Raw genomic sequence first — 27,809 nt, 5'->3', positions numbered from 1 at the left:
CACTCGTTCCCCCCTCAGCCCCTCCGCCTGCTCCTCGGATCATCGATGGTGGTCCCGCCTTCACCATCCGCCGGATCCTGGACTCTCGTCCTCATGGCCGGGGCTTCCAGTATCTTGTGGACTGGGAGGGCTACGGCCCCGAGGAACGTTCCTGGGTTCCCTCCCGGTTCATCTTGGACCCGGGCCTCATCTCGGCCTTCCATCGCCGCCAGCCTTCTCGTCCGGGACTGTCAGGAGCCGGTCGTCGAGGGGGGGGTCCTGTCAGGTGAGCGAGTCAGGTGACTGCGAGGAAGAGCGAGGATTGGTTAGGACAGGAGATAAACAGGAAGTCCTGGCGCCTGCTCCTCGCTCAGACATCGTGTTTCATTCATGGTCCATGAGCTCTCACCTGCTTCCTGTATCCAGTCCTCTCCATCTCCGGTACCGTGAGTTCCGTCTCTTCAGCTCGCGAGCTACTGTTATCGGCCGGTTTATCGTAACGCCGTTTCCCCGGTGGGATTCCGCTTTTAGCGCTCGGGCGTTACAACAACAATCACGTGTGTCTTCCAACCTCCCGCGGTTCTCTCCGCGTTTGGGTAAATCCCGCACACTAGGGCGTATCCAATCTCTCACGATTGTCTGTGTGGTTACACGCCTGACATTCAGCAACAAATGATTCACAAATATATAACTCAAATATAAAACTCAATGCACAAATGTCAGTGCAGTTACATTTATTCACAAACCGATAAACCTGCTTTCACAAACCACCATATATATTTGTGAACATTTATTTGTAGATTTTTGGAACTGCCTGATTGCACTTGATTCACAAATGTGTTTTTTCAAAAGGTAGCCAATCACATCAATTGATAATCGAGAGTTTGATTTAATGTTAAACAACATTGTGCTACTATCGCGCATTGTTGTGGTCTTGCAAGGAATTGCGAAAACACAAGTTTTGGGAAAAATGTCATAAATATAACGCAGCGTTTTGTTGTGGTAGTAATCAAAAATATATTTGTGAATGGTGTGATATTTATTTGTGAATTTTGAACCTAAACTCAATACTGGAGGGCGGTAACAATGAAGCAACGAATGACTGCAGGCAACACTGAAGCATGTTTGGGGCTGCATTTTTCCAAATGGAAATTTGGTCAGGATTAATGGGGTCCTCAATAGTGAAAAATACAGGCAGTTACTTAGCCATCATGCAATAATAAGAGGCAGATGTATAAATGGCCCTAATTTTATTCTGCAGCTGGACAAAGACCCTAAACATACAGTCAATGTCATTAAGAATCTTGGAAGTGATTCTATGGCCCCCACAGCCCTGATCTGGGAGACAGAAAAATTTGACAGAGTCCAGAGACACAGGGGTACAGAGGTATCTAATAAACCACCTCTCCGTGTTATTTTTCAATGTTTATCAGCTTTCAGGCTCTCAACTATTTTAAACCAACTGTAAGATTGGTATTATATTCCAAAATACAACAAAATAAGCTTCCCAGCTGGCCACATGGTCATGTGGCAGGTAGTGTTGTGGCTATTTGTGAGTTTGTGCATGCAGGGTTTAAATGCTCTACCCATGTTTGTGTGGGTTTGCTCCATGTTGTCCAGTTTGTGTGTAGGTATGCATGTGTGAGTGAATGGGGGTTGCATGTCCTGGGTGAGTGATTGAGATCATTTCAGTTATATTTCCTGCTCTTACCCAGGTTGCTGTAGGTGGCACTGCAGGAACTGGAGGTGGGTGAATGTGAGTGGGAATGGCTGCCCTCCTCTTCTGGCTCACCCAGACTGGCGCTGCCCTCACTGGCTGGAGCAGCATTGGCCCCTGGTCGCACAGCAGCTCCCACCTCCCCAATGGATGACAGTTCCAGTTTAGCAGGCAGGGAGGTGGCGCTGGGGATCTCATCTTCTCGTCCATCCACTGGCACCTGGCTGAGAGACAAATAGAGAGTGAGACACAGAAAGAACCAGGTAGGAAAGTTCCTAATGTGTAGGAAAACATCCTAATGTGACGTCTTCTCACATTAGGATGTCAATAATCTTTTAGAGAAGCTTGTTCGAGAAGCTACAACACACAAACCCAGTGGGGAAGTGGTGGTCTAGTGGTTATGGAAGCGGGTCTTGTAATCAGAAGGTTGCTGATTCAAATCCCGATCTGCCAAGGTGCCACAGATGTGCCACTGAACAAAGCACCAACCCCACACACTGCTCCCCTGGCGCCCATTGCTCACTAAGGCTGATTGATTAAAAGCAGAGGGCACATTTCGTTGTGTGCATGTGTGCTGTGCTGCAGTGATAATTACTTCACTTTCAGGAAAAGCAGATGGGGTGAGATTCATTTTATTGAACACTTGTGATTATGTATTTAAAGTGAAGTGATTGTCACATGTGATACACAGCAGCACAGCACACGGTGCACACAGTGAAATTTGTCTTCTGCATTTATCCCATCACCCTGAGTGAGCAGTGGGCAGCCATGACCGACGCCCAGGGAGCAGTGTGTGGGAATGGTGCTTTGCTCAATGGCACCTCAGTGGTACCTTGGCGGGTCCGGATTCGAACCGGCAACCTTCTGATTACGGGCCCGCTTCCTTAACCGCTAGGCCACCACTGCCCCTAGATATATTAATGTGTTGGCAGCATGAAATCTATTATAGAATTTACGTAGTAAATTCTATGCCTTGTAGACACTTGTCACTTTTTTAATCTAGTCTTTCATAAGTGGTCACAGGATGGTGAATCTCTACCCAGCAGTAATTATTTCTGTCAGTGCTGCTGTGTCTGACATTCCTTTCAAAACCTATTAGAACAAGTGTTCAAAATATGACTGCTTTCTGTATGAAATGTGACCAAGTGCATATGTTCATTCCACCCAGAACTCCTACCATGAAATTAGATTGTGATACAGAGTCATATCCCTTCACTCGCTCTTTACTGTCATCTACAGAATTGTGAGAGTTGAAGAGCCAAAAAAGTACCCCTAAATTTGTGGACCACTGGCATGGATCTGTCCATAATAGTTTCCATAATCCTGCATACAGATAGTAAAAAATAGTATTGGGTGAACTACATTTTTTCCAAGCCGATCAAATACATTACATTACATTAGTGCAGATATTGATTTCCATTCTGATACAAGTGAATCTTTTTGCTTTGATATTATTGTTGTCACACACTTCTTTTGTGAGAAAACTTGATTGGCTCGTTAGTTGTGGCTGCTCCCATGCACTTTATTAATGTCAGGATTGACTGCAGCTGGGCTCATCACCTGTGGCCAATCCTGACGACGCATAAAAGCCGGAGATTTCCGTCCCTTCAGGAGGGACGGCATTTTCGTGGACATTAGTGCACTGTTGTGTATTTTTTGTATTTTCAGTTCTGGCAATCGCCACACGCCTGCGGGCAAGTTTATGTTCTCCCATTGGTTTAAACTGTTTTCGGCCACCGAGCCGCGTTTATTTGTATTTATTGTTTATTTATAATAAAACCCTGTTCCCAGCATGTCCCACCTCTGCGCTTCCTTCCCCCGTCAGTCCGTAGTCGTGACAATTAAGAACACAATATGGCTTTCAGAAATGACTGAGCATATAAAGAATCCCAAAAAAAAGAGGTCTGTTCATATAATAAAACTTCCAATACATGGAGCTCTGCATTGCAGTCAGATCTTGTGCAAAACGTTGTCCAACTTGACTGAAAAATGAAAAATGGATAAGTAAGTAGATCAGCTCTGTCATATAGCTGATATGTAAATCGCATCATTATCCAGATAGGGCCAATCCCTAGTAAAAGCATATCCTACTTGGTGAACATAAAAAGGCCAGAAAGACAAAAATCACACAACAAAATGACATTGGTGATCGAAATTTAAAGAAGAAACAGATTTCTTAAGCACGGCTTGGTATTGAGAGTGCTTTATATATGCCTTTCAGGTCTACTGGTGCAGATATGAGCCTAGCAGCATCTGAGACGTCAAAGAAGGAGACTGGAGAAGGAGATTCAAAGCAGCACTGACTGAGAGAAACCTTCCTAGCACCAGTGATGAAAATTGAGCTGTGATGATCAGCCAGAGTTTCTCCAACGTGAATGTCCCTGTAACTACTGATTGATCATAAAGAAGCAACGATTATTTTTTTTTTTTATACAGGAACAAAAAAAAAAAAAACAAAGTAAACACATACATAGTTATATAATACATATAAATGATATCACTGGTTGTCCTAAACAGTCCTCAATTTTCTGATGGTTCTAATGCATAATGTATGACAGACATTTTGAAATCAGACAGACTGACTGTATGTGCCTCTATAATGCATGAGCTCAGTGAGACGGTGAGCTCATGCAGATTAAAGTGTTTTGCAAATTAAATGCATCCATCCTGTGAGACTATGCATCACTAAAGATTATTTATGGTATATACATGAACTAGGTGGTGGTAGTAGCCTAGCGGGTAACACACTCGCCTATGAACCAGAAGACCCAGGTTCAAATCCCACTTACTACCATTGTGTCCCTGAGCAAGACACTTAACCCTGAGTGTCTCCAGGGGGGAGTGTCCCTGTAACTAATGATTGTAAGTTGCTCTAGATAAGGGAGTCTGATAAATGCTGTAAATGTAAATGTAACTAGGGTTGCAGGGATTTACCAGTTTGATGATTAACCGTGGTGTGAAATGTTGCAGTTAATCCATTGTCCATTGTGATTTTCTCAATATTACAAAACAATTCTGCCAGAACTTTGTCTGCACGGACAAAGTAAAACATACACAAAACACCCCAAGTGGATCATGGCAATGAGACAATGAGAGATAACCAACAACAGGACTCCTCCACCTAGGAAGTGCTTGAAGTCTCCTGTGTGGGAATATTTTGAATACCCAAAAGATGCTAAAGGAGAAATCCAGGACCACAAATTCAGGACACATTTGCAGAGCCTGCAGAAAAACATTAATTACAAAGGATCCAAAATCTGAAACATATAGCAGCATCCCGAAATCATCATGAAAACATGATGCAGATTAAGGTAGACTAAAGGTAGTTCATGAACTGCTCTTTGCTCTGAATCCCGAGAACAGCACCACTCAGAGGCCTTGTGTGCTAAATGATGTCAAAAGGTGCCACAGGGGGGTCGAGTGCCATGGGGAGGGGACAGGGATATAGAGTACTAAAGCTGTCAAAATTCACCACTTGTTTTCTAAATCAATGGCATAAAATACGTATTTTTACAATAAAAAGGTGGCGTTCAAGCTGCCAGATCACATTTTTACAGCATTTTATTATTTTAAAAAAGTAAACACTAGTCCAATCCATTAAAAACTCAGACAGCACTAAAATCATTTAGCCGTGTAATTTTGTAGGGTACTGATTGAAGATTGCAGTTTGCTTCAGATTTGATTTAACAGGTTTAAAATTATTTGAAAGTGAAAGTGAAGTGATTGTCATTGTGATACACTGCAGCGCAGCACATGGTGCACACAACAAAATGTGTCCTCTGCTTTTAACCATCACCCTTGGTGAGCAGTGGGCAGCCATGACAGGCACCTGGGAAGCAGTGTGTGGGTACGGTGCTTTGCTCAGTGGCACCTCAGTGGCACCTTGGCGGCTCGGGATTTAAACCGGCAACCTTCTAATTATGGGGTCACTTCCTTAACCACTAGGCCACCACTGGCCACCACTGCCCCATTAACTTGTTTCTTTGTCACTGTGTTAAAATGAAGGATTTTGGCAGGAAAAATTGAGTTATGCTACCTATAGATGTGTACAGTGATTCATTTTATTTTATTTACACATTTATATTTTCTAATTGTCTGCAATGAATAGCTTCTGAAATTCAAAGTCTTTATATAATGTGTTTGTGTGATTCATATATTTTAAAATATTAATAGTCCTGTAAAATAATCCACATTATCGTGAATCCGGGACTATAATCGCACCACCAAAATATCTCATTGTTGCAACCTTAGATGCAACACATTCATTGGATATCTTGAAAACATAAATATGTAATAACAATCTCTGTTCCATCATATACATCAGAATATATAGTGCTTTATGACAAAATAAATTTTTTTAAGGATATTGAATACAGGAAAATATCAATAAATCTCCAGGTCCGACCAATATGGACTTCACAGTAATATGAACAATAAGATTCTATATGAAATAGTTTTAAATTAATCCAAGTGTGGTGAATATAAGGTGTAAAATTTGGTAAAAACCCTGATCTCTATGTTTTTACATTATGTTGTTTCTGGTTCATTTCACGCACTTTGTATGTGGTATAACCCAGTCACTGGGTTGTGCCCGTGTGATTCTTTGTGTCGGTCCTGGATCCTGGTAAATGTGATTGCGTTAGGAAGGCCATCCGTTGTAATACATTTGCCAAATCTTTTATGCGGACAACCAGACCGTTTGATCCACCGTGCCAAAGGAAGAAGATGACTCTGTATATGGTATAATTAGGAGCAGGAAAAATTTGACTTTGTAAAACTAGTAAAAGATTGCAGGCTAACCATATGAAGTTAATTTTGCATTGCATTTATGGCCCAATGTGTCACCTCACTGTGACAGGAGGTCCACCCACTGGACAACTTGATCTTTGGCACTCAGACGGTGTTTGATTACACCGACAGACTGCCCATAAACAGAGTGTATTGTATGCCTAAGTGTAACAACCTCAAATCAAACTACAGGCTGTGCCATATCCTAATGCTCCATATAAAAAATATCTTTAAGGAAATTAAAGCCCCAGTGTCACCAGCAGCCAACATTGGCAGCCAAACATAAAAGCATTGGTATACAACTCTCTACATGACTATTTTAACTCCTCTTTTATGCTACTCGAGTCTATATTACCCTAGACAAAGAGCAAGACAATGTGCACATAAGACCATATGTGCAACACATTCTCAAAGCTTTCCAGGAATATCTCATCATCTCAGAGAAAAAAAAATCATATTTTATACACTTATAGAACAATAGAAAATCTGTTGGGGTTGAATAAACCATAGGAAGAGCTCCACTTGCACTTACATCAACATTCAAACTCCAGATACCTTTAACAGAGCCCACAGTCATGGCTGAACACTGGCAGCTAATGCTTAATGTCAGGACTTGTTCTTACAGTCTAAACATGCCCTGTACTTTTTACACACAGGCATGTGCATACCTACTCACATACACGCACACAAAATAAATGTACTTAACCCCTCCTTGTGTAGGACAGTGGTGGTCCTCACCTTCTGTAGTGGCTCACACAGCTCCCCATCAGTGTAGGAATGCTGGTTTTAGAGGCTCAAGCTCTACCTGGATGCATTCCTGAAGGGTGAGGAATTCAAGCTTCAGCTCTGTCTGGCTGGACTCCTTACTGGTTCACTCTCTCACACGCACACCGTTTCCTTGCCTGTCTCTGGTTCTTTTTGTACTTCTCACTGCAGTGCTCACCTGTTTTGTGGTGTTGTCAGCAAGCCAGCATGGAACACACCCACAGCCAATCAAAAGGCCTGATTACATGGACGAGGGTATTAACCCTTCCTCTGCACCAGACAGAAGACTGACCCTTCCCTGTGCTATATGCAGTGAAAAAATTAAATCTTTTGGGTGACAAACATGTGGGGATTTCCAAGCAACACTCACTTTATGAGCATGACAACCACTGGTGAGGGGACCAAAGGTTGCGTGCTGAGCATACTGATGGTTCCATTACCAGAGCACACAGGAAGAGCTTACAACACCACAAAAAGTGGTTTATGTAGGTGGGGGGAACAGCAGATGCAGGAACCAGAAACCGAGAACCAACAGCAGAATTTGTTACATCATCTCCTTACTACACTACCAGCAAATCCGGATCTGAATGAAACGGTTTGTGTCTATACAGTAATACAACAAGGGATAATACTTTATATATATGAAAAAATAGGAAATATATTACAGCATCTATAAGCAGTGAAACTGGATGTAATTAGTGACAGAATTAAAAAATAAATATAATAAATATAAAAATGTAAACATCAATAAACAAAAAGGCAGAAGGTCTTCTGAGACCATCTAGTGCAACTATTAGTGAGGAATCTAAAGCCAGACCATTAATACAAATTCAGAGTGAGGTCGGGTGAAAGGCCAATCACTTTTCCAGGCGGAAAAAAAGGTCAGAGTTAACCTGTTCAAAGCTAAGGCCCCTGCCTATAACATGAACATAAACATAGATATCGCATATCATCTTAACCTAGTGAATCTCGACTAAAGGCACACAAAAACCAAAACTATGTAAATAAAACAAAATTCCAAGGCCAGGCAGTGTAATTGCCTCGAGACACCTAAAAAGGGCAAAAACATTACCACATTACAGCCATTATGTGCACACACACAGCGTTTCACGCTTTGTGCATAGTGAATGTCGTTGATTATTTTATTCCCACCAAAAAAACCCTCATTTCCCTAGACTCTGGTGATTCAAACAAGGCATGAAGCATTCAAATCGATTAATGTGATTGAGAGATATGCCTGCATGTAGTGTCCAGAATTACAGGCAAAATGCACAACAGTCCACAAGACATGACAGACACTACTGTTTCTGTAGATTCTGAAAGAAAATCAACTATGATGGCACAGCAAAAAAGCTGTACTAAATATATGAAAAATAGGAAATATACCTCAGCATCTATAAGCTCTTCTGATGAAGAGCATCTCCTGTGTGCAGAAGAAGTTGAGGCAGACAATAGTGTTGGCATCCACAGGGTGAAAACACCCATATACTGCAGAAAGTGCCAGCTGCCACTGTGCCTCACTTCTAAAAAGAACTCATTCAAACAATGGCATGATACACAATAATGTATATTTATTCCATTTGTTATATATTTTTATACAATTGTTATATTTTTTTATGTTTACATTTTTACATTACATTTTGTAATGTAATCAATACAGTTTGGATCTGAGAAATTTCAAATATGGTGTCCAAAACATGCCCAAATTGATAGGTTGGAAACTTCTCTTCTAATGCTCACTGTTCTCTTTTATAGCAATATGTTTGATGCAGGTTTATTAATAGGGTTTAGTTTAGGGTTTAAACTCTCTCTTAGATGGCCAAAACACTGTAAAAGTGCATTTTATTTTTTTCAGTGTTCCATCTTCATTTTCTCTGACTCAGTTGACATATTGTATATGTTTATTCCTACACTCTGGATCAATATCAGGAGCGTTATGATTTAGAATAAAATATTTTTTATATTTTACAGTTGAAGAGATGTCCTCAATTTAATTTGGGGTATTTCAATTAGAAAAGGGGCCCAGGGTTAAAAAAGTTAATGACAGTCACAGTGGTAGATATATCACTCAATCTGTCATATCGATCATATCAATTATATCTCAAGCCAAATAATGGTACAGACAAGCTGGCCAAACACACACACAGATTGGAGCTGACCAATCGAGACTGAGGAGATGCGAGCTGACACAGAGGACCTAGTCATGACTGGTGGCCTCTGCTTTTAGATTTATGAGGCTCAGTGGACAAATGCTGTTAGTATGGTGGCTGCTGAATGAGGCATAGTTCTCCCTACAGGGTCAGAGTTAACTATACAGTGGAGCAGTGGACTTGCAAGAAATATTACTGTTATTAATACTTTCAGCACCAGATTGTAGCTAATAATGACTAGAAAAAGCCTAGATCATTAACAAGTGGTACAGATTCTCATCAGACTCAGAGATATAGCTGCTACCATGTGAAGAGTTCCTGAGCAGTGGAAATACTGTAATTAGAACAATGACCTTGAGGGGCCGCTAAGGGAATTCAGTCTGAAAAAAATACCTCATAACTTTGCTGATCAGGAGGCTGGCTCTGCTGTGTGGAGCTGACTGTCCCGGAGACAGGGGTCTTGATCGCTCTCCAGTCTCTGCGCTCTCCTCCACACGCAGCTCGCCTTCTCCATCACTCATGGCACTGCTGTCTGGCTTATATGTAAAGATGATAGTGGGTTTCTGGCTGGGATCATCTGTCTTGGCCTCAGCAAACCAATGGCGGCGCTGAGAGGGTGGTGGTGGTAACATGGTAATGACTGTTCCATCCAGGCCCACCAGCTTGCCTTTTTCCTTTTCTCTCTCCAAGCGTTCCCTCTGCTCATCCTCATCCTTCCGCCGGCGGAAGAAACTTTTGAAGGATATCCAGCGTTTTGGTTTGGCATTCTCAGAAGCTGACCGTCTGCTGTCTCCCCCTACTGGGCTTGTCTCTCCATCACTGGGCTTGCAGGAGCCTGGAGAGGGCTTGGTCCAGTTGCTGAAATGTCTCTGAAGAAGATTGGAGGCATGATAGGGAGAGGAGGTGGACCTGGGAGGAGGGAATGGTGCACCAGAATCGGATTTAGGACTGGTAGGAGCTACAGCTGCAGATGCACTCTGTGACTTTGGGAGCTGTTTGGTGGGGGTCTCCTTTCTAGATCTGGACAAGCACCCATCAGTGGAAGAGAAAAGTGACTTGGGTCGGCTAAGAGTTTGTTTGGCAGCATCAGGTGGAACTGCATAGAGTTCCTCAGAGCTGCAGGCTTTCCCCTGTGTTGATGGGGACTCTGGTGGTGACTGGGGAGGCTGGATTGAAGCCACTATTTGGGACAACACTGTACTGGCTTTCTCACGGTGCCCAGTACCAGTGGCAGATTGCACAACCTCATTATTATTTTCATTACTGATCCCAGCTTCATTGCTTGGCTTGCGGATACGCCCAGACATGGCAAAAGCAGTGGTACACTTAGACAGGCTGCCAGAATGGGGACTGGGGGCAAAAGATGGTGAAACAGGTGACACCAGGGTGACACTTGGTGCAATATTTGGGTCCATAGTGGTTCTGTTGTTCAGTTCATAAGATTTCATTGCAAATGCTAAACAAGTTTTGGAATCTTCACTTGTAGCTGTGTCCCCTGTTAATTTACTGTTTTCAGCTTTCTCACTGGGGGGTGGCTGGACACTCTCAGAAGATCCAATCTCCTCATAGGTGTGACTTGTCACCCTACCCCCAACTCCAGGTTTGGGCTGGGGCAACTCTCCACCAACACCAAGGAAACTCTTGTATACAGCCAAATTGTCATAAGCACTGGGGTTGATGACAATGGGGACCTTAACCGCATTCTTACAACTGCGGGCATATGTAGGCTCATCACGGATGATGATTGGAAAAGGAGGCATGCCAGCATTATTATAGCTGTTGAACTTTATCTCTGACAAGTTAGGGGATTTTACTGGCACGGTACGGGAAGAGGACAAACCAGAAATTGGAGAAGTTGGTGCTGACTTGTGACTGCAAATTCTGGGAGGCACCGAGGGCCCAGAAGCTCCACCAGACACCAGCTCCACTTTTGGAATCTTCTGTCGGGGGCTGGTGCTAGACGTCCACACCTCTTGATAACGAATGTTCCCAGGCTTCTTGTGGCTGCTCGATGTTACAGAAGAATTTGAGGTGGACTGTGAGACTGTAGTTGGTGATGCTGGTGACATTGGAGAACCTGCAGAAAGAGACAAGCTGACAGGGGAACCAGGATATGGAGGAGGGCTCACTGGAGTGGACAGTCCCTTGGGTTTGGGAGTATTATCTGGGGTGTACTCATCTGTACTAGCCATTGAAGCAGAAACATCCACCACAGTATAAGGCTTGCAAATGAGGGGTTTATCCAGGTTTACAACCCTGTAAGGTTTGGCCTGTTCCTCTGTGGGGCTAAAGCTAATGGTGATTGGCTGGCCTGGAAGAGCCTGAGGAAGAGCACCACCTTCCTTGTGACATGCATCTTGATCCTCCAGTCGGATGGCGAGAACAGCTTTGTGGGTCTCTGTTGCCTTGGGGGAACTCAGAGCTCTGTGTGGAAACTCTTTGTCAGGCACATCTGATCTGAGAAGAGGTTCCCGAGTGGCAGACGGTGAGTAAAGGCCATTGTGGTTACCAAATGGAGTGCTGCTGCTGGAAGAGGAAGTGTGTGAGTCCTCTGGCATGGAAGATGATGATTCTGGAGAGGTGGCAGACTCAGATTTTGACAAGAACCCACTGCCCTGAAGCTCATTCTTTCTGTAAGGCAGGAGGCTATGGTCACCATTGGCGTCCACAGAGGGATATCCATTGAGAATCTCATCATAGCTATCATCATAATCCACAGCACAGATGCGCTGCAAGGAGCGATTACGCAGTGGTACCGTGTTCCACTTCTTTCCTGCAGCAAATGGCACTGGAGACAATGTGGCTGCACGGAAGTTGGCAAAGCGTGGCTGACCTCTCATGCGAATTTCCATGGCGAGCAGCTCCTCATCACTTTCATCCCAGCTCTCGTGCTCATCATCCCTTTCACTCTCATCATATTCATCGTCCTCATCATCCTCCCCATCACTGGAGAACTCAGGATAGCAGAAGCGCCCCCCTTCAGTGCTGATTATCTCAGTGCTATCACTAAGGGAGACCCGTTTGGCTGCATTACCACTACTCCCCATACCCAGGCAACCCGCAGCAGGCAGTCCTCTTTCCAGAGAGCGACGGTACGAGCTGCTTATCCTGTCCAGGAAATCATCCCTGGAGCTTTGTACTGGGGCCGGAGCCCAGTCCTGCAATCTCTTTCAGGACGTCTGTCAAGCCATTGTTGTTACTACTGCTACTGGCCACATGGTGGCCGATTTGTACATAGCCCTTCATTTGATCACAATCTTCCCCTTCATTGTTGTTTGGTCCAGAAGCTGTCTTCTGATTGAGCCCATTGTGGTTCCACACAGTGAACGCTGATGTCTTTCCTGTTTCTGTACCATCTGCAGGACGGTGGTTTCCCTCCAAGTCCAACCCAACAGAGGAGCAGGGCAGCATCATAGTGGGCTTGACAGCAATGGTGGGCTTCTTAGCAACAGGCGGGCGGAAATGGCCAGACCGTGCCGAGCTGCTGCTCCTCTGCGAGCTGTTTGCAAGGTTAGCGTTGGTTTTCGTTCCTGCTGGAGGGAAATCTTGTTGTTTTTGATCAGGAGGACCCTTTCTTGGTCCTCCCTCGTTCAGGCAGTGCAGGCTCTTGGGTTTGAAGCAATTCTTGCACTCTCCAGGTTTCCAAACATGTTCTGTGAAGGTGTTGCAGGCGGACATGGTTCCTGTCCTTGTGTGTTGGCACACAGTCAGTGGACTCGGAAGCCCTCCATGAATCCAGAGGTGAGAAACACTCGTCTATAATGTTTCTGTAACTGCAACCTCTAATGAATCTTCAAGTTGTACACAAAACCTAAAAAAAGAGACAAAAATTGAGATAATTTAATGGGATTGAATGATCATTTCATGCTTGAAGAACTGAAAGTGCAAGACTGTATTAAAACCTGTTCAAGCCTCACTCTGACTCAAAACATAATAGTAGTGACAGCCTGTGTCCAAGGGATGGTGCTGTGTCCTTGCACTGTGCACAGATTTAGGCAGAATTGCACTGTACAAGGAAGTGAAATGTTGTCAGCGGAAATGAAAACAAGACTATGGACCAGTTGTCAGAAATGTACTGCACCGGCCAGAAATTCTAAGCTCTGTTTTAAGTAGGCTGGGTAAGTTCAACAGGTTGCATGTGATGAGAACATTAAGAAATTATGATCTCACAAATTTATTTAGCTAATATTATTATCTGATCAATCATTCCAGCTGAGAAAATTAGATATTTCCTTTGAAACCTGAAACTTCAAAGACTTCCTGTAATGCTTTTTTGGATTTGGATAACATCACAAAGCTTAATTTGAGAACCACTTCTCTTTCAAACCTACTTGTGGCATGCTCTGAGTATCACTAGCCCCAATGACTTCTCTATCCTATATAACCCATCCAAACCCAGCCAGTCTCTTGGCACTTCTTAGCTGTAGAATCTCCATAGGGATGAAGAGGTCTCTCCTCTGTTTCTGTGGATGTGTGGATCCTTAAATCAGTCACATGTCAGCACATTTGGACCTAACTGGTTTATAAATACACTTGGCAGATGAAAGCTTCTATCTCTATGATGATATTAGCATTTCCCATCTGTCATACCTGCGGTCATCTGTCATTAAAGGGGTCCTTTTAACTTTCTATATGACAGAAATTATATATATGCACATCTGAATTATACACATCTGATCTGACTGCTATTCTGCTGGCCTATCATCATTGGGGTAGAAGGGTAGTCATCAAATGTCACATAGATATGTTTTTTGGCAGGGATGGCCATTCCTTATGCATAAACATTCAGATATACTAAGGTGAAGGGAAATATTTATGTTCTGCTGTCATCTCAAAACACATATAACTGCAACTCCAAATTATAAAAGTTGGGACAGGGTGGAAAATGTGAAAAAATAATAATAGTAATAAAACAAACTTGTATTTCATTGCAGACAGTATGAACACAGGATAATTCATGTTTTTTTTTTTGGTAAACATCATTTGATTTGTCAATAAACATCCATTCTTGCACATTCAGGCTTGCAACACATTCAAAAAATGTTGGGATGGGGGCAATTCAGGGGTAGTAATGAGGTATGGTTGAAGGGTGGTTGTAGCCTAGTGGGTAACACACTCGCCTATGAACCAGAAGACCCAGGTTCAAATCCCACTTACTACTATTGTGTCCCTGAGCAAGACACTTAACCCTAAGCTGCTCCAGTTGTCCCTGTAAATACTGATAGTAAGTCGCTCTGGATAAGGGTGTCTGATAAATGCTGTAAATGTAAATAATGATGTGATTTGAAACTGGTGGTGTTAACAGGTGATTGCAATAATGATTCGGTACAAAAGCAGCATCGAGGAAAGGCCTACTCTTTTAGGAGCAAAGATGGGCAGAGGATCGCCAGTTTGCCACCAAGTGTGGGCAAAAAATGAAGAAAAATGTTTCTCAAAGAAAGATGGGGAGAGGTTTGGGCATTCCTCCCTCTACAGTGCATAACATAGCGAAAAGAATCAGGGAATCTGGAAAAATTACTGTGCGTAAAGGCCAAGGGCGCAAGCCTAAACTGAATGGCCGTGATCTCTGAGCCCTCAGACGGCACTGCATTAAAAACTGTCGTGATATAATTGTGTGGGCTCAGGACTACTTCAGGAAGTCACTCTCAAGCACTACAGTACATAGTTACATTAGGAAATTCCAGCTAAAACTGTACTGTGCCAAAAGGAAGCCCTACATAAATAGTGTCCAGAAGGCCGTCGACTTCTCTGTGCTCAGAGGCATCTGGGATGGTCCATTGTGCAGAGGAAATGTGTATTGTAGTCAGAAGAATCGGTTTTTCACATCTTTTTTGGAAGAAATGGACGCCGTGAGCTGCGGACCAAAGAGAAAAGGCCATCCAGACTGTTACCAGATATAAGTCCAAAAGTCAGGGTCTGTCATGGTATGGGGTTGTGTCAGTGCCTTCGGCAAAGGTAACTTGCACTTCTATGATGGCACCATCAATGCTGAAAAGTATATCTCAGTTTTGGAGGAACAAATGCTGCCTTCAAGACGACGTCATTAGCAAGACAATGCCAAACCGCATACTGTGTGCATAACAAAGGCATGGCTGTGTAAGAAGCGGGTGCGGATGCTCGACTGGCCTGCCTGCAGCCTTGATTTGTCTCCTATACAGAATGTTTGGAGCATTTTGGTCAACGAAGACCCCATACTGTTGTGACCCTAAAACATTGTTTGCAGGAAGAATGGGACAAACTAACACCTGCAACACTTCAATGCCTAAATGTCTTGTAAGTGGTAAATACTGTACTGTCCCAGCATTCTTTGGAATGTGTTGCAAGCCTGAATGGCAAGATGTGTTCATACTGTCTGCAATGAAATAAAAGTTAAGGGAAATTTGTGAATTACTGCTTTATTTATTTACATTTTCCACCCTGTCCCAACTTTTTTCTGATTTGGGGTTGTATTTAATGGTTACATTTCATCCTCTCCATAACTTCATATGTTTGCCAGCAGCCTGCTGTTGCCTGCCGGGACCACTTTGAAATAAAAGGAGGGCTTTATCAAAAAAATGTCAGTGGTTTGGCTGGAAGAAAATGGTTGTGTAAAAGGGACCTTTTGTTCAAATAGCACTTAAATCATTCGGACATAATTCCTGTGCTTATCCAGCCACTGCTACTTGGAAATGGTACAGTGCTAACCAACCAAGTAGAGGAGGAAACCGTATTGGCCAACACAAGGTGAGTTAACATAGCCCAAGCCTGCCCTCTGTAAGCCAAGGGGTGGGTGTTCCCATCTGATAGAGGCACAAAAGGTCAGATCCTGGGGTAACACAATGGGTCAGGATACCAGTGGTGTAAGATATATGCTACTCAAAAAAGAAAAGAATTTCATGCCCGAAGGGCAGCTAATTTATCTGAGCAAAAATAGCTCTCCCCTTCAAAATAATACCCCTCATTCTGCCCAAAACTGTCTCTCATTTCTTATTCTTGAGTAATTGGCTGTTCCATAAACTTCACGCAAAAGCAGTGGTTGACCTCAAAAAGTCCTTATCAAAGTCCTTACAAAACAGGCCTCATATATATTTAAGAATTCACAATGTTTCTCCTGTCAATCTCACATTTTTCTTTCTTGAAACTGTGGGCAATAAAGACAATTGGTTATCTCTAAAATGGGCAGCAGCTGACAGAGGGGAGTCATCACTCAGTGTCCTAAACACAGTGGAAATCCGTCCATTCTCCAGCCACACAATAATTTTTTATGACCTGGCATGAAACAGTGACTACTCCCAAGTTTCATGTCCTACTTAGAACCTCTATTCATCCAGAAAATTATGTCTGTCTCACTTTTTTTTCTCTTTTTTACAGGAGGCCACAGATGTGGACAAGTGCCATGTTTGTGTTGATGAGTGTGCAGTTTTGTAAGCAGCCAAGACCAGAAACAGACATGACATGAGTCAAAAGAGGACAAAAATTTCATCCAGAGGTAAAGAGTTTTTTTTTTTTCATGTTTCATGTCATGTCACTGTTTGTAGCACTGCAGTAAAAAAAAACAATCTTTCACAATGGAGAGATGGGGAGAGAGAACAGATTCTGTTCAGGGAGGACATAAGCAAAGGCCATCAAATTCACAGATTTCATCCTGTCCATCTGCAGCATTACATCTCAACTCTGTCAGTTTTGATACCCTTGTTAGTTCTGGACATAATTAATCGACTCATGAGACTATTCTTATTTTAAACTGTACATTTACATAACTAAAAATCCCACTGTGTTTGTTTGATCTTTTATCTGTGATTATGTGATTATAAACACACGGCTTAAACCACTGATTAAAACTGATGTGAGAAAATCTGTTTAAGTTAAAGTACACTACTCTCAATAAGTTAGGGACATTGTTATTTACATGAGTATTTGTTCTGAATTTTAATGATATAAGTAAAAGTTTTTCACTAGCCTCATGTTGTTCTGAGGCAATGCATTCCACTCTTCCACATGTGCTACATGCAGTTCTGCCAGGTCATGTTGTGGTGGGGTACGATCATTTGGTCTCTGCTTCAACTGGTCCCAGACGTGCTCTACTGGGATCAGGTCAAGGCCATACCATATGAGGCACTCAAACTTTCAGAAGTCAAGCTTTGACATACATGCCACGATGTGGTGGAGCATTATCATCTATGAACAGAAAGTTGGGGGAATTGGAAGATGATGATGGGTTCTATGATGTCTCTGAGGTAAGAATGTGCAGCGACGGAGTAATGTACAATAACCAAATCTGTTTTGCGCTGACTGGTGATTCCTGCCCAGACTGTTGCACCTCCTCCACCAAAACAAACCCTGGGCACCATGTTGACCTCAGCGTAACGCTCACCTTCCCACCTCCGACCAATCAGTAGTTACAGGGACAGTCCCCAGAAAAGGATGGAGTGAAAAGTAAGAAATCAAATTGGACATCCAGCGAGGAAAGTACAGCACTGCTGGGACACCCTGAACAGTGTCACATTTCTCTTTTTAAAGAACCCTGTGTTTGAACTGATTGGCAGCCTCTCATCAAAACAATAGTTTCTATGTACTTTAAGACCCTGTGTCATGCAGATTTTTTGTGTAAACCCAGAAATTTATAATTTGCAACAGAGAGGGAAAGAGAGCACTGATCATCCATCAGGGATGAACGTGAGCGTGACAGGAGAGACCATAGTGGAATATTCACCAGCACTACTGAGATGAATATCCACATCCACATCACATAGTAAACTGCAGCTCAAGCAGGTCAGGGGAAGTTCTCTTCACTTATACTGACAAATAAAGGTATGGTATAATATGCCTAAAACAGACAGACAAATACAGCAGTAAAACCAGCATCAGTGTAACGTGTGGTCCCAGAAAGGAGGTTATCAGCTCCACATCAGACATCTTCATGGAAGAGGAAGGAGCCTTCTAAGACTCAGGCTCCCCTGAACTGACTGTTGGCAGATCTAAAAGTGCACGTCCAGGTGACAAACGCCACCTGAGTTTCCGTCCCCTCATCCTCACTCCTGCTCTGTATGGCAGCCTGAGGTAGGCTGGAGAAATACAAATGACTGCTGCTAAATTCTGGTCCTCAGTGGAGTAATGCTGCTCATTGGGCATTACTCCAGTGGAGTAATGCTTTTCATGGGGCAGTGGTGGCCTAGCGGTTAAGGAAGCGGCCCCGTAATCATAAGGTTGCTGGTTCGAATCCTGATCCGCCAAGGTGCCACTGAGGTGCCACTGAGCAAAGCACACTGCTCCCCGGGCGCCTGTCATGGCTGCCCACTGCTCACTCAGGGTGATGGGTTAAATGCAGAGGACAAATTTCACTGTGTGCACCGTGTGCTGTGCTGCTGTGTATCACATGTGACAATCACTTCACTTTATTTATAAGGGAGTGGGCTCACTCACAATTTTGCCCCAAAACACAGACATGAATAAAGAATGGTACCAAAACATCCTCCAGCAACTTCTCCCAACCATCCAATAACAGTTTGGTGAAGAACAATGCCTTTTCCATCACGATGGAGCATCATGCCATAAGGCCAAACTGAGAACTAGGTGGCTTGGGGAACAAAACATTAAAATGTTGGGTCCATGGCCAGGAAACTCCCAAGAACTTAATCCAATTGAGAACTTGTGGTCAAGCCTCAAGAGGTGGGTGGATGAACAAAAACCCAAAAGTTCTGACAAACTCCAAGCATGATTATGAAGAAACAAGTTGCCATCAGTCAAGATTTGGACCAGAAGTTAATAGACAGTATGCCAGGGCGAATTGCAGAGGTTTTAAGAAAAATGGCCAACACTGAAAATATTGACTCTTTACGTAAACTTGATGTAATTGTCAAAAAAAAAGCTTTTAAAACTATACTCCTTGTACAAAATCCTTGTAATTATACTTCAATACACCAAGAAACAACTGATAAAAAATCAAAACACACAGAAGCAGCAAACTTTGTGAAAAGATTACAGTTAAATAGATTTGTTTAAAGTTATAGCTATTAAATAGATTTAATAATTTTAAGGTCCAGTGGTTATGACCTTGTAGGAGAACTAGGTCTATGCGATTTTTGTTCATTTGAACGCACATTTTTTGTGTTGTAGTGTGGTGTTGCCATAAATTGCAAAAAAAAACCTCAGGGTAGAAAAAGACATGTTTACTACACATATGTACAGAAAGCCAACTTGTGCTAGTAACTCCCCATCCTAGCATAAAACAACAACATCTCTATGGTGAGCAGCAACATGTGAATATGAGGTTTGCTATAAAGGGAATGCTGTTCTTAAAAGACGTTTCCAATACTTATTGTTAAGAAAATACTGTTAATATAAATATTGTTAAGCTACCAGTAGGGGTGTTGAAATTAATCGTATAATCCATCACAATGACAATGTGGATGATTTTGCATCAATACTGTGCAGAAAAATTGTCCGCGCTCACCTGATCAAATCAAAGCGTCCACCTTGACTCGGTATGAACGGTATAAATGGTATGCAATATAAATTTGCCAATCGGGAGAGATTTTTATTATACCAGCCGCATCACATCATCCGCGTGAAACCATGCCTATTTGCAGCACAGGGCGCACAACAGGATCTGTTTCAGAAGGGTCCAATTATTGACATGAATCAATCAAAGAAAGCATCTTCATGGAAGAAATGTGGTCAGAATAAATGTTGAATGATTGTGATCAGCAATGAAAATCAAAGTTGTAAAATCATAAACTTGAGGAATAAACAGCTGTGCAGCCTTCAGAAAACCACTGATCGAGATGTTAATCAGAAAGAAAAGGCTTCAGTTTACTAGGGAGCATAAAGATTGGACTCTGGATCAGTGGAAGAAGGTGATGTGGTCTGATGTGGTCTAGATTTACCCTGATCCAGAGTGATGGTGCATCAGGTTAAGAAGGGAAGCTATCATGCCCAGTTCCTACCCAAATTCCCCTGCAGGATCAATTAAGTCTGTTTGTCTGGTCAAAACTATACAGAAGCAGCCCCCATCTGGCCATGATCTGATATTAATGAAGGCTCTGTGTTTGTGCGAGGCTGTGCTTCTACACACACCTGCTGCTCCACTACACCTAGCCAGCAACCCCAGAGGGGTGATGAACCGAGCCAATGCAGCCAACCGAACTCAGCAAGCTCAGCACAACCCTAATGACCACTGAACCTGTCGGAATAAAAGCTTCTCTGTCACATACACCAAGGATATAGAAATGCAGCTGCCAGAGAAATATGTTCAATTTGGCTGCAGGTTTATGCCTCTTTAATACACATAGGGCTATTTTACAGCACATATGGAGGATGATTGCTAATTCACTAGTTCATTAAACAAAACCCCTGAATAAACACTACTGTTGATAAAAAAAAAGCAAGGGTCTCCAATCATCTCCACAAAAGAAAGACATCTTTTGGTTACAATGGAATTTATATAAAGCTTTAGGTCTAAGGCCCAATCCACACAACGTTTTTCCCCAAAAACGAGAATTTTCTATCCAATCTGTCCTTGCGTCCAGATATTTTCTAAACCAGTTTCCAGAATTAATTTCTCTTTTCCATGTATCTGGAAAATCTATTGAAAATTAGACAAGGAGAGCACTTACAGGTTTGGGGATTGGGGAGGGGTTAAAACAGCATTCGGGACGTTGTCACCTCATTAAAGTTGGGAACCCGCCCTGCATCCCTTGTCCCGGTATGGCCTCCGGCAGTCTTGACCCTGATTAGGAAAAGAGTGTGATGTCTCTATTTGTAGTCACAACCAAGCAGATCCATCTAGTGGTGCATCCTTAGATAACAATAATGCATAAATTATTACCTAGAGGCTATAGTTGACAATTTGGTCTGTTTTCTTTAGGAAAGGTTAAAGGTCAGAAGTGAAACAAGACAACTCCGATCTGTTAGTATCCTATTCAGAATACAGCTGGGTGCCATTTCCAATTTGGGAATTTCAGGAAACTACAAAAGCCCAACTGCAGCAGAAAAATGAACAAATGTAAAAGGCCATTCTCACAGATGATATGAATTAAGAAGAACTTGGGACAATTAAACAGACTGGACTGGAAATTGCCATAGGATGTGCCACCCACACCTATTAATGTCCAGAGTGGTTAAAGCTGTAAGTGGACCTGAATATTCAAATCTCATCCATCCATGTCCACATCTACTGAAAACCCTTAGAGAAGTCAGTGGTCCTGTGGCTCTTTCAGGGTTTTTATGTCACAAAATATTGAGAAAGTGTTATGAAGACCTAATCTTTACACAGAGACTCACACACTGGCTAGGCTAATAGTCAGTGCATGAAGCCGACTGATCTGTGACACATCTTTCCACTGCTGAATGAGGCCCGCTTTACTCATGAGTGCTGATGGAGCATTCATTCTGCACAGTTGGTTAGAATTAAATCCCATCAGCTGTAATGAACATTGTGCCTTTCATGGAGACTTAAGTCAAGGAGGCTGCACCCACTCCAAGTTTATGGGTGTAAATGGTGGCTCTCTGCGCTACCATTCACTGCCTTGCGCCAACATCTCACTCAGCAGTGTAAACGAACCAGCTTATCTCCATCAGACTCTGCTCCACCAGACAGCAGGAAGGATGTGACATGTCATGCTGGATTAGCAAAGAAGCGTGACAAACTGGAATCTGAAGAAACACCACATGAACACATATACCCCAAAACCCCATGTAACAACAAAAAACCTGAAACAGTGATCATTTAGCTCAGAAATCGACAAAAGCAGCTCTAAACACCAGGATGGTGGCTATGCTGACCTTCACACTAAATCCAGCTGAACAGTCACTGACTGTGAACTGGCAAATCCGCTCTGAATGAAACCCGGCTAATGATAAGAGACTCTTTCTCTCCCCCACTCTCGTTTCCCCCTTTTCAGATCCACTGCAGTGGAACACCACAAAAGACACTCGCTAGAGAACATGTCTGCAGGCCAATGCAGCCAAAGCTTGATTATGGAGCTCCATGAATGCTTTTTAAGATGCCATTCTGATGCTGCCACTGTGAGGTGGCATGATTAGCCTGGGATGGCAGGCATTATTTGATAAGAACAGCGAGAACGAGGGAGAGGTGGAGGGAAAGCGCCCATGCTCTGATGTTTTCCCAGCAATCTAACTCATTAATGGGACTTGCCTGAGGTTACGTGCCAGGTTCTGAAGGAAGATGCTGAGCAGCAGATAACCTGCTGTCGTGAGTCACACTGGCCTCTGTGTGCCTACGTCACCACCCTAACAACCCATTAATAAAACAAGATTTCTAGGATCAGGCCATGTTTAGGAGAACAAGGCCATCCTCTTCAACTATGAGTGCACATACAATGGACAAATATGATGCTTTTTATACAGCAATAATCTTTTATAATAATATAATAATTAGGACTGCAATATTAAACTACCTAATCACAGATTTTTAAATTAATTAACCATGATACGTAATATTAAAGGCTCCAACTTAAAAATTCAAAACGTGAAAATAATGTTAATGCAAACGCAACAGGTGCATAATCGACCTTCATTCACTATCTGTGATTGTGCTAGGGATTGAGCTAGGGATTGTCCCTAGCTAGGATGAATTTAGATCCATGACATAGATTCCAGCACACATTCATTCTTAAATAATTATTGAATTATTAATGTTTTGCCTGGTTTGATACTTGTATAATTTCTCATTACTGTATGTAGTAATACAAACTACCAGTGGAAAGACTTGTGACTGCAACTGAAAAGGCGACCTAGGGCCAAACTGGACAAACAATTCCACACCAAACAGATTACACTTTCAAGGCGTTTGGTGAGTTGTGACTGGTCATAGTATCATGGTTGCTGTGGTGAGTAGCATATCATTTATACACGTGTGTGTATGTGTTTGTGTGCTCACTTAATGTCCTTACATAACAATACATGGAATTTTGAAGCGATCATATTATTTTTTTTTAGATTTCATGCAGGGTTGTTAACATAACTAGAACTCCCTGGTCTTCCTGACCCCCCTCAGCCATACCAGAGGTAGGCCAAATGGCCCTTTGATTTGAAACTAAGAAATCAATCACAGACAATTGGCTTCCATTCATTTGTAAATGAGTGGCCCATTGGAATCACCCCATTACCTGAAGAAGCCAATACCTGTGAGGCCTGGCACATTTGCATTTTTTTACTCAAATAGTTCAAATCCAAGGCAGGCCAAACCTCTGTATATGACATGGAAAGCCTCACAAAAGTCTGGCATATATATACAAAATATTCCATACACTGACTGACCTGCAAATTTGAAAGACACACATTCACAAAATATATGGAAACACAAGTTTATTTCTAAAAAAATTGACTGTTTCAAATGTTTGCAGATCCAGTGACCATCGTGAGTTTGCACAAGTAAACCTGTTGTGATTTCTGTTGCAGTTCTCTTGTACCTGGCACTGAGTTGTCCATACAAGTCCTGTACAAGTCCTGTGCCTTGTACAGAACGTAGGAATTTGTCACCACCAGGTCCAGCATGTTGTAAAATACAGCTACTGACAAATATCTCGGGACTCTCACTAGAAAATAAAAACTCTAAATCTAGTGCTAAAGTACTTCTCATACTGTGGGCGTGGCTGTGAACTGATGACAAGCTAGATTTATGAATAAAAGGGACAGTTTACTTCATGCATTCACAATCTTCAACGACTTACAGATACGAACAAGCCGCAAAGATGCCAAGAGATTACACTGCTGCCGAGGCTTTGGCTCTGCAGCAAAACATGGACTCCGGTGACTCGGATGGCGGAGAAGTATCCATTCACTTGCGAGTGAATTCAGACTCTGACATGTCTTCAGGTGATGAGATGTGTTTCGGGTTAGAGAGTAGAAGGTCGGCTCCAGACACAGCCCACACAGAAAGACTCCAAGTATGAGACGGCAAAAGATGGCACAGTCTGGGTTGAAGAAGTAGGGAGGCCGCTCCCTCAAAGCCAACTAGAAACATACATGTGATGGAGAGCAAACAGAAGAAGTCAGAAGAACTGTCAAAAATCGCTTGCAGAGCTTCTTGTTTTTGATGAATTGGGACTTCCTTCACACTATAAGAAAATGTACAGTTGAACATGGCCTCAAGATGGAAGCAGATTGGGACATATCTGTCTATGAACTGATGGCATTCATCTCCATCCTTCTCTGGAGGGGGGTGATCAGAATTCCGTCGCTGGCTGATCCATGGTTGGCAACATTGGGGATCTCGCACGTCAAGAGCACGATGGCTCGAAACCACTTTCAGGACATCATGAGACACCTACGATTTTATGACAAGGACAGGTAGCAACCGATAAGTTCGCAGCAGTCTCAAACGTTTGGCAAATGTTTGTTACTAGGGGCAGTGGTGGCCTAGCGGTTAAGGAAGCGCCCCCGTAATCAGAAGGTTGCCGGTTCGAATCCCGATCCGCCAAGGTGCCACTGAGGTGCCACTGAGCAAAGCACCGTCCCCCCACATTGCTCCCTGGGTGCCTGCCCACTGCTCACTCAGGGTGATGGGTTAAATGCAGAGGACAAATTTCACTGTGTGCACCGTGTGCTGTGTATCACATGTGACAATCACTTCACTTCACTAACTGCATCAAGTCTTACAACCCAGACCAGCACATCACTGTTGACGAGCAACTTTTTCCAACCAAGTTTCGCTGTCCTTTCCAGCAGCACATTGCCTCAAAATGCGATTAGTTTGGAATTAAGTTCTGGGTTGCATGTGATTTGAAGTCAAAATACATCTGCAATGCTATCCCATATCTTGGCAAGGACCTGAGTCGTCCCTCTGGAGAAAGACTGTCCAAAAATGTGGTGATGAAGCTCATGGAGCCTTTCATGGACAAGGGAAGAACTGTTACCACTGACAAGTACTTCACTTCATTGTCACTTGCTGGATGACTGCTCAGCCAGAAAACGACCCTTGTTGGCACCATAGACAAGATTCGTCGCGAGCTTCCACAATCAGCCAAACAATCTTCGGACCGCAATGAATTCATATAATCTATTCTTATATATGTTTTATCTATTTTTATCTATTTCTTATCTATTTCTTATCTTACTATTCAGGTGTTTTCAACAACTGGCACTACACTCACACTTTATGAGCCCAAGCGGAGGAAGACTGTCTGCACAACATAGTTGAGATTGGGGACAACCGAAAGAGGAAGGTAAACACAGTCAGTCACTACAACACCATGAAGTGTGGCGTGGACATTATAGACCAGAGGGTTCGACAGTACACCGTACGTGCAGGAACACGCCGATGGCCAGTCGCCGTGTTTTACAACATGATTTACATGGCAGCAATGAATGCGCTATTCAGGCATGGACCGGTGTGAAGGAGAGAAGGGTGGACTTCCTGGCGCAACTTGAAACCAAGCTTGCTAAGCGGTTTATGCAAGAAAGGATGGTGGACAAGGAGCAGCTCCTTCGGCAACAACCTGCCACACCACACCCAGGGAAAAGGGCCAAGTGTCAGGTGACCTTCCAGTGCAAGAAAAATCATGCAGCCTTACGCTGTGTAGACTGCAACAAGTAAACATGTGGAAAATGCAGAAAGGACACCGAGTCGCAGTGCCAGATATGTGCCAACAGATCACACCAATGAACTGCTAAAATATTGGTCACTACCACACACACATAAACCAGATGTTGCACATTTATGTAAATGTATATATTTCTGTTAGTGGTAGTAGTTTTTATATTACATGTTTTTGTTAACGTAAATGCTTGGAACTTTGGAATCTTTGAATCAATTGTTTCTACACCAATTGTACCCTTGGCATGGCCCCTTACATATTGCTCCTTGATGACTGTGATCCCTGATCGTAAAGTCAGTAGCACCTTGTACATTGCTCTGGATGAGAGTGTCTGCTAAATGCCTTACATGTAAATGTTAATTAACAGCAATTGCCACATTTGCAGAACAACCGTTTATACGTGATTAAGGGTATTAGGTAAAAACAACCGGGCCAAACGGCCCCTCTTTGGTAGAGCTAGGGGGGTGGGAGTTCTAGTGTTAACAATACTAGAGCAATATATATGTGAGCAACATGTATGACAAGATAGACTCCAGCACCCATGATCCAGATATTGATTGCATGGTAAGTGAAAGTGAGTTAGGGACCAGGCCAAAGATGTGCTAATGATGTCATGTACACATGTGTAAATTACATCCATATGGTAGATGGTGTAAACTCTTAAAAGACTGGTTTGTGTAGTCATTCTGTTTAATCCAGATTTGTCTGGATAGCTATCATTTTATCACCCAAGCCAACATAGTCTTCACAAAATATAAAAACAATTATGTGTGTGTGTGTGTGTGTGTGTGTGTGTGTGTGTGTGACCTGATCGCCTATGTTCTAACTCATATTAAAGACACCAAGGGTAAGGACCCAGCTGTGTAGCACTGAAAAGCCCATTATGATTCTACTGTGGCTTCACATCGATTTAGTGATTCGGTCCATTGAGATTGCTAATCCATACAACAACAACAACAACTGCCTTCAGCTGAAAGGGGGGTGGGGATACCGACAGAGTCGTTTTTTTCTCATTTACTTCCCCCAGATGACTGCTTTCCAATGGTCCGCTATGTACAAATACCCAGAACCATAAATCTTCTTGTATTCTTCATATGCTCTACACTCATAGTCAACACCATTTTCCCTAAGATACAGTTCTGCCAAAGAAACTCATGTAAACACAGTATATACACATATACTTTATATAGGCATTTTCTGGGGATGTAACAAAATTTTAGTGACAGCACAGATATAAAATTGCCACAAAATCTTTGCTAATGAAAAATAATTTATTTATGAAGATGTGGTTGTGCACCTCTTGCATTCAGTGCAAGATGAAGCTCCACATCCATGCCTAAAGCTGCAGAGAACTAATAGTCCTATAAAAAAACGGCTGACCCATTACATCGTACCCCACGTACTACCGTTAGTTGAGGGGGTGAGTTATCATCTATGAGCATCTGATATCCTCCAAGAGCTTATATCTCTGCAAATGTAATTGTGGGGTCTAAATTAAAATACCTCTGTCTGTGGTCTCGTGGGTGTCTGGGCTCCCTGAAGCTGCTCACTATAATTACATTGTGAGAGAAGCAAAATTTAAAGCAGGTTTTAAAAATGGTATGTGCAAGTTGTAACAGGAAATGTACATATGTGTGTGTGAATGGACACATCCCGCTTTGAGTTCTGTAATTCATTGCTTTTTGGGATCAGCAAGACATCTCTAGACCGCCTACAATTAGTACAAAATGCAACTGCACAATTTCTCACTGGTACAAACAGGCGAGACCACATAACCCCGATCTTAGACTCACTACACTGGCTCCCTGTCTGTTTTAGAGCTTTAATTCTTTTATTTGTTTTTAAACCACTGAATGGCTCAGCTCCAGTAGG

The 27,809-nt window shown here is 42.8% G+C and overlaps 1 protein-coding gene across 1 annotated transcript in view; it reads right to left on the bottom strand.

The window, feature by feature from the left end:
• Window positions 1–27,809, bottom strand: part of peak1 (pseudopodium-enriched atypical kinase 1) — a 106,754-nt gene that overhangs the window by 21,473 nt on the left and 57,472 nt on the right. Inside the window, 4 exon segments of the mRNA XM_028985847.1 lie at window positions 1,691–1,920; window positions 9,793–12,531; window positions 12,533–13,210; window positions 20,994–21,106. Of these exon segments, the coding sequence (XP_028841680.1) occupies window positions 1,691–1,920; window positions 9,793–12,531; window positions 12,533–13,077 (3,514 nt within the window). The 5' untranslated portion in view covers window positions 13,078–13,210; window positions 20,994–21,106.

Source organism: Denticeps clupeoides, chromosome 7, assembly GCF_900700375.1.
Source record: "Denticeps clupeoides chromosome 7, fDenClu1.1, whole genome shotgun sequence".
Classification (NCBI taxonomy): domain Eukaryota; kingdom Metazoa; phylum Chordata; class Actinopteri; order Clupeiformes; family Denticipitidae; genus Denticeps; species Denticeps clupeoides.
The sequence above is the reverse complement of the archived record's forward strand: the minus strand, read 5'-3'. Positions and strand labels throughout refer to the sequence as shown.